The 8,333-nt window shown below is 33.2% G+C and overlaps 1 protein-coding gene across 2 annotated transcripts in view; it reads left to right on the forward strand.

The window, feature by feature from the left end:
- Positions 1–109: 109 nt before the first annotated feature.
- Positions 110–8,333, forward strand: part of LOC127241379 (MADS-box protein EJ2-like) — a 31,159-nt gene continuing 22,935 nt past the window's right edge. Inside the window, exon 1 of one of the 2 annotated variants that reach the window (XM_051260401.1) lies at positions 110–522. In XM_051260401.1, coding sequence (XP_051116358.1) covers positions 338–522 — 185 coding nt within the window. In that variant the 5' untranslated portion in view covers positions 110–337. The remainder of the gene's footprint in view (positions 523–8,333) is intronic. The other variant, XM_051260400.1, reaches the window with a different exon arrangement.

Genomic DNA, 8,333 nt, shown 5'->3' on the forward strand with positions numbered 1-8,333 from the left:
TATATTATTTATTTAAAAAAAAAGAAACATTTCTAATTATTTAATTAATAATTAAATATATGTATATATATAATATATACAGAGAGTATATATGTGAAGAAATTCATGAAAGGGGCACAGGAATGTTTGTTTGTGTTTTATATATATAACATTTACAGTGCTTACGCTAAGTGTACTTAAAAAGGAAAGGGCGAAATACAGAGAGAGAGAGAATAGCAAATAGCTTCAAACCCACCACAAACCCTGATTCCGATTCTCCTTCGATAGGGACGGCCTCCGCCCGATTCACGCTCTATATATATACATATAGCGGTGGCGAGGAGGATTTGGAGCAAAAATGGGGAGGAGGAAGCTCGAGATTAAGCGAATCGAGGATAAGAGTGCGCGCCAGGTCACTTTTTCAAAGAGGCGGAACGGATTGTTGAAGAAGGCAAGGGAATTGTCGGTGCTCTGCGATGTCGATGTCGGCGTGATTATCTTCTCGAGTCGAGGGAAGCTCTACCACTACTGTAGCACCAACAGGTTGGTCGCTGATTTTTTTTTTTTTTTTTGTTTTTTTCGATTGGTTATTTCTTAATTTTGTTTTGTAAAAAAAAAAAAAAAAAAACATGGCAGAGATCGCATCTCGCGTTTCCCCTTCTTCGTTGACTCATTTTAGGGGAATTTAGAACCCTAATTTTCGTATACCCAAATTAGAAGTTTTCAAAGCGCTGATTTAGTGAATAGAACTCTCTTCCTATCTTCCAATTGCTTTCTCTCGTTTTCTTCTCTTCTATAACAGCAGATTAGCGCCTTCGTATTCGATGTTCGTTGTCCTATGCGTATTTGGTGGTTATCCATTTTAGTTCTTCAAATTAACAAATATGGATGGACATGGCTAAACAATTGAGTTCCATACTTGATTTATAAGAAACGTTTTGGACTGATCTTTGAATTAGCACAGTCTTTAGTGTCAGTTGGTCAGCAGATATTAGTTCCTTCCCATAGAAGGAAAAAAATATTTGTTTGCTTTCTTTTGTCCACACATGACTTTGGCAGAGGCACATAGTTGATTTAAGACGGTGCCGTTTTGAGCTACTTTCTGAGCATATCTCATACCGCATAAATATTTCACACCGTAGCGCTAATACCATAGCAAAAGATTACATCATACTGATATACATATATATATAATCATTATTTAATTAGTTAACACTTTTTATATATTTTTTTAATATTATATTTTTTTGTACTAGTCTCCTATTGGTTGTGTGATTCACCAGACAGGCTTTTAAATGTTTAATGGATAACTGTTGAAATAAGCTAAACTTAGATAACCAACCCAACCCAAGCCCTCATTTCTTGAGGGAGATTCTTGTTTATGTTATTAAATATTCTTTCTTTCTTTATTTTTTAAAATATATGGTATTATTATATGATGTTTGAATTACTGCTGTTGGTTTAACTTAACTGGGCCTGTTACTTGCTTACTTCTTGGTACTATTTCACCTTGAGCTTTTGCATTTTATTTAGTATAATTTTTCATTCACGACTGCTTTTGTATTTTGCTTTTGAGACTATATATTTGCTTTCTATGTTGCTATATTTTATGTTGCCTTTATCTTCGAAGCCGGGCTGTTCTTGACTTCATTACTGACCGAAATTTCGTGCAATTCGTAGATGATTATAAATGAACAGTAACTAATGTCCCTACATGAAATATAACCATTTGTTATATTCTTAGGTGCAAAATCCGAAGATTTAGATCAGTTGTAGTCATGAACTAACTTTCATTGGTCTGTCATAACCTCCTTATATCTATTTGGCTAGAAATTTGGAAGTTTAGCTCATTAATGAGAGATTTAAGTGAGGAGAGTTAATCTTCATCAGTAGGATTTCCCTTTTTAAATTTAACACTTAGCTATTTGATTTTGGGATCATTAACATGTCTTGACACACCCCTTTTATTAACCGCCTAAAATTTGGAGTCTCTTAATTAGACTATGTTTACATACATATTCTTGAAAAATTTGACATTATTTAATCAACAATATATATATTTTTTATTTTTAAAAACATGACATTAAATACTCCATCCGTCCCACCACAATTGACACTTTTCATTTTTGTGTGTCCCGTAACAATTGACACATTTCTATTTTTGGTAAAAATTATTAATTCTAAACATATTTAAAAAATATAAATCAACTTAATTAATTATATAACATATAACATCATAAATGACGTAGGACCCACTCAAAATCCCTTTGTTTCTATCTCTTTTTTCAAAAAAAAATATTTTTATCTATATTTGAAACCACACATTTTTTATAAAATTGATTTATGTTAATTATAAATAAACAAAAATATTTTTTATTTACTTGTATTATAGAAAATTTTATTATCTACAAAATAATATTCATATTACATATATTTTTTAATTGTTATAGAATTTTTAAATATTTAAACATATATTTTGATTTTTTTAATCATATATATTAAATTTACTTTCAAACTATAAATATTATTAATTATATAAAAAATAATATCATAACTAATTATTATTAATTAATTAAATATCCTTACCTTAAATACCGTGTCCCTAATCAAATAATTCAATTTCGATGGGACGGAGGGAGTATTTTAGAATATAACATCCAAAGGTGTGTTTCTTTTCCTTTTTTTTTTTTTTTATTTTTTTTATTTTTTTATTTATTTTTTTCCTTCAATCTTTTCATATTTGAATCCCACATTTATGAAGAAATATATATTTTTTCTCACAATATAATAGATCAAACAATATTTAATAAAAAATCCAAACTTCCAAACCCAATATAGATCGAAAAGAAAACACTTTGAAAGTCTTATCTAGAGGGAGCCTATTGGTTGGTATACTTAACATTTAATCTATATAAATACACACACTCAATCTTACTCCCTCCGTCCCATGTAATATGGGTGTATTACTGTAGACACGGGAATTTAGGTAAAATATAATTAGTAAGTAATTAAGAAATGTATTAGTAAAAATAATTATTATTTAGTAAAAATAATTATAAATTAAGATTAAAATAACTAAATAGTTTAATAAGATTAAAAAAATTTAAATTTTAAATTTTAAAATATAATTAAAGTTTATAATTAATTTTTCAAAAAAGGAAAGGACAAATTATGTGGGACGGACGAAAATAGAAAATATGGACAAATTATGTAGGACGGAGGAAGTAATATTTAATCTATATATATACACACACTAAATCTTAACATTTAATCTATATATATACTCCATCCTTAAATGTGGGGCCAATCTATAGTTCCGACATGTCTTAACTTTGCGTGGCTTCGGGCTGGGTGTCACACTTTTGCTCAAGCTCTGTTGGTTTTGAGTTTACAACCCCTTGCAAAATGTGTGGGGGAAAGGTTGGCTTGTACCTTCTCTCAAACGAAATCCAAGTCAAGATCAAAATGCTTAGTTTGATCATAGTGAGCAGGGTTCCGACTAATGGTGTGGAAGAACCTTGTATGCCCAATTCTGGTAACATATTTTGAATCCATATGATTTTACACAAATATGGCTCACAATATTCTGCTTCAGTAAAGCTCCTTGCTACCACAAATTGTTTATTGGATCTTCAATTGATCAAGCATCCTCACAAAAGATACACAATCCAATCACCGATGGCGATCTCACCGCAAGCTCCACAATCACTATCCGAATTGCTTGTTAACTCCAAGGTTGATCCAGTTGGAAAGGCAATCCTATGCTAGGGTTGCATTTCCAATATCACAACACACACGGGACAACCTGCATGTGTTCACACGATGGTTTATGCAGTCCGTAGAGTGGAATTTGACCTATGTAATATCAACTGTGGTCAAAGTGAGCTAAAAAAGTTCTCTGATGAGTTGGTGATAAGCATAGGTATCTATAGGATTTTACACACATAATCATGTAATAAATTGGATAGATATTAAGTTTACCTAATCAACACTCCAAGTAAGTTCAACACCAATAATAAGTGAGGTTTCCTTAACTGAACTAAGCTTGAAATAGAGAAATAGTATCATCGATACCCTTTTTGCAGTTACCACCAAGAATACGATCATCAACATAAACCAATAGAATAATAAACTTTCCATCATTCAAGGTGCACATGAAACAAAATGCAGCTGTTGAACCTAATTTGTATCAATGCCTCGATAAACTTGACATTCCATTGTCGTGAAGTTTGTTTCAAACAATACAATGCCTTTGTCAACCGAAAAACATTTTTGGAATTTATAGTGTTTCCAGTTAGCCTTTTATATCCTTTAAACACCACCATGTATACTTCATCCAACTTTATTTAGAAAAGCATTGGGAACGCCAAGCTATTCCAACCGCCAATTTTGGGAGGCAACCAACACAAATATAAGATGAACAATAGTATGGTGCACTCCCGGGCGGGAGATTTTATGATAGTCAAAGCCTTCATGTTTATTGTAGCCTTTTGCCACCAGTCGTACCTTATATCATTCAAGTGAACCATCAGCCTGTATCTTTGTTTCAAAAACTCATTTGCAACCAATGGTTGATCGATTATATAACAATGGAATAACCTCCCAAATACTATTGTTATGTAAAGCTTCCAACTTAGCATGCATTGCCTTAATCCATTCAGTGCCATAGTATTCGCAAAGGAACCAGGCTCAGGCAGAGGAAAATGGCAAGAAGCAGAGGAAAATGGCAAGAAATAGTGGCCTTGTGTGAGGCTGATAGGGTACTTGGGAGGTCTAGGATATAATTGGAGAGATGAGAGGGTAGATGTTTGTTTTGGAAGGTATGGTATTGTGAGTGACAGAAGGAAGTGGAGAGCTATGTAAAGGATCATCTGTGAAAGGAATATGCAACACATTATGTTGCTCTTGTAATGGATCAATTTGTGGCGCTTGGTCTGAATTAGAAGGAGATGGATAGTGAGACGAAGATGCAGAGGAATAAATAAATGGATATGTGTAAACTTTGAACAAGAAGAAGAGGGTCAAAACTACAATCATTTGAAGAATATGATTGAAGATAGTGACTAGCGGACTTTGTTCGGTTGTGAAAAGGGATTATATTATATGAAAAAATGACATCCTTGGAAACAACCAAACACCCAACTTCAATGTCATAGAACTTGTACTTTTTTATACCCATTGGATACCATACAAAAACACAAGCACGGTCATGATTGTCGAATTTATTTTTTTGATGATGTAAAATGGTACACACATAAACTAAACAACCGCAAACTCGAAGGTGGTCCTATATGGGTGGAGCATGATGAAGTAAAGTGTATAGGGTGGCATAGTGGATAACTTGACAAGTAAGCCATTGATTAGATGTTCGCTCCAAAGTTTAGGAGGAAGTGAGCCATGGAAAAGCAAAGCACATGCTACAAATGGCCATGCTTGCGTTTAACAATAACATCTTGATGTGGAGTTGCCACACATGAATGCGGGTGAATGATTTTAGTCTCATGATCCTTGATTAAATTTGGCAACCATCATCCGATAATAAGACTAATAATGATTAAACTTGTGTAATGACAAAACGATGGAATTTTGCGATGTGTAGCCTTCGATTGCATCAAATGAGTCCATGTAAAGCGGGAAAAATCATACAATAGTAAGAAAATACTTATGTCCTCATAAATTCTCTTCTCGATAAGGCCCTTTATATATCGACATAAGTAAGCTCGAATGGGTAGTGGTGTTCTTGGCACGCACCAGGAATTCTTTTCTATGTTTAGCCTTGCGATAAGCTTCACATGCCACGGGTGTGGTGTTGGAGATATTTTTTTTTTTTAGGTGGAAGAGTACTTAACCTAGGGCATGACCAAGACGATTACGCCAAATAAGAGAAGAACAAAATAGGCATTGTAGCTAAAGTTGGGAACAAACAAGACATAATCAAGAGTAATGGTGTCAGTGAGGATGATTGTACCTATGTGGGTGACTAGAATGGATGTTCCATTAGGCATGTAACAAAGCAACCAATGATAGCTTAACGATGGAAGAAATAAAGATATATCTTTTGAAATATGGCTTGTGGCTCTAGTATCCACAATCCATATTGGATGTGTCAAGACAATTAAAGAAATTGATGGATTGAAAAGAGAGTAAGTTTGCAGAAATGAGGTACCAAAAAAGACGAGTTAATGTGCTAGAGCCCTTCCTCAGCCATTGCATGTGGTTGTCCCTACTTGGAGCTTGGAAAGTGAGCGGCATATCTCTTATCGAGTACCTACAACAGTGGTTAGTTGTTATGAAGTCATACTAGACTATTTTGATGTTGAGTCCACAATTGTGTTGTTCGCGACATGATTGGTGGCCGAATGAGCATTAGGAGATTTTGTGAACTTCAAATCCTTCGGGAAGCCGACCAAATGATAACACATCTTTAATATGCTCTATTTTCACAATGAAAACAATTCAAGTGCTTGCATGACGAGTTGATGCTCCCATGACTATGGAGTTAATCCATGAAGGTTGTGTAGTGTGTTTATATTGAGACTCATCTCAAATGATAACATTGTAGTGATGAGGGTAGGTGTTGGTCTTTGATTGAGCAACTATGACCTAATGAGCTCGTAATGCTCATGAAGTCCATTCAAATTTGAACAACATATCCTTCTTCTATTGAAGGTGATACGTCCGGAAACACTTCTAATTGCATAAGCCACATTTGCAGTGTGAAGGACTGTAGTGATGAAGTTGTTCTCAAATCATCATCATGTTTGTGTAGTAGACATCAGTTGTTCTTGTACCTTGAGTGAGAAAGAGGACAATTCCCTTCGTATAAGACATTTGATTATCATACGAGACTAAGAAATAAGTCTGAAGCACTGACCATATTTCACTTGTTCTATTGTAGAAAATGGTAAGACACTAAATTTAGTGAGATTGCTTTGGGTAGCCATGCCCCAGTGAGGTTGTTCCATTGGGTCCAAACACTTCGAGCAAGATAAGTGATTTTGGGTTCTAGGATGGAGTTATTAAGGAATCCCCTTTTCTTTCAAATGGATACAACAAGCGAAAATAATCTGCTTCAAGTGTGATAGTTTGAATATGTGAGCTCGGGTTAAATGTCAACTTTGGAATTATTGTCGTTGGGATTTATGTAGAAAGATGAAGCTGAATTTTCATCAAATGCCTTTTTCAACCATTGAAGGTGCCTTAAGCTCTGATATCATGTTAAGTGAATATACAAAAGTTGAGAAGCTTCTGGAAAGCAGCGGAATACAGCGGTTATACCAGAAAAAACTATCAAGGAAAACAAAATCCATAGGCTGCGTTCTTTTGTGAGTTTTACCAATAATTTTTACTATTCAGATTTTCTTTCAAAAGTATCACATCAAACAATTTTTTTTTTTTACATTATACTACAAATTTATTTTACATTCAAAACATCACAATCAACCTCCTTCTATATCACATCAAACAACTATTCAATTCAACTTTTAATTATTAGAAAATTCAAACTTAAAAACTAAAACCCATAAACAAACACCCCTATAGTTTCTTAGGTTGTTGCTTGGACTTCTGCTCCAACTTTGTTGGTTATGCGTGTAACATCCAAAAAGGTCTTTACACACAAGAATATTATAACTATTATTATTTAAATACTACTCCCTCTGTCATGTAAATGTATGCTCATTTGATCAGACACGAATTTTAATAAAAGTGAATAATAATGATTATTTTTTCTTTTTATAGTAAAAGAAAGTACATAAATATAATTATTTTTTATTTAAAAAGAAAACAAGAATATTTTTCAATGACAACCCAAAAAGAAAAGTGGGCATAGATTTGAATGACGGAGGGAGTATTAATTTTGTGCCAAAAAATAATCCTCACCTATTAACCCAACAAATGTATAGTGTTATTTTTCTTTAGTTCTGAGACAATTCAAGTGGGATGGAAGTAGTATATGAAATAATTTAACATTACTACATTAAATAAAAACATATTAAAATGTTCAATTCAAAATATTAGTTGTGTGTGGGGGCCAGCATATACACTACATGGGAAGGTGCTTATTTAGCACCAGCCTGACATTATTCTCCCTTCACGGTGGTCTACTTTATGAGCTTGCAAGCATTCTCTATGAGCACCTTCAGTGCTCATGCTTTAGAGTTGTCTATATTGGCAATTTTTTTATTGTAACTTCTTATACTTTAAAAAACATACGAGTGGGGAGGAGTATAGATTTTTCTACATTTTATTATTTTTTTTTTATTTTATATGTTGAAGAAAGTCACAATGCATTATTATTATTCAAATTACGAAAATACTAGCCATTTCACATACATGAAATATTGTATAATCAT

This window comes from Andrographis paniculata, unplaced genomic scaffold (assembly GCF_009805555.1).
Source record: "Andrographis paniculata isolate CXL003 unplaced genomic scaffold, ASM980555v1 Contig82END, whole genome shotgun sequence".
NCBI lineage: Eukaryota > Viridiplantae > Streptophyta > Magnoliopsida > Lamiales > Acanthaceae > Andrographis > Andrographis paniculata.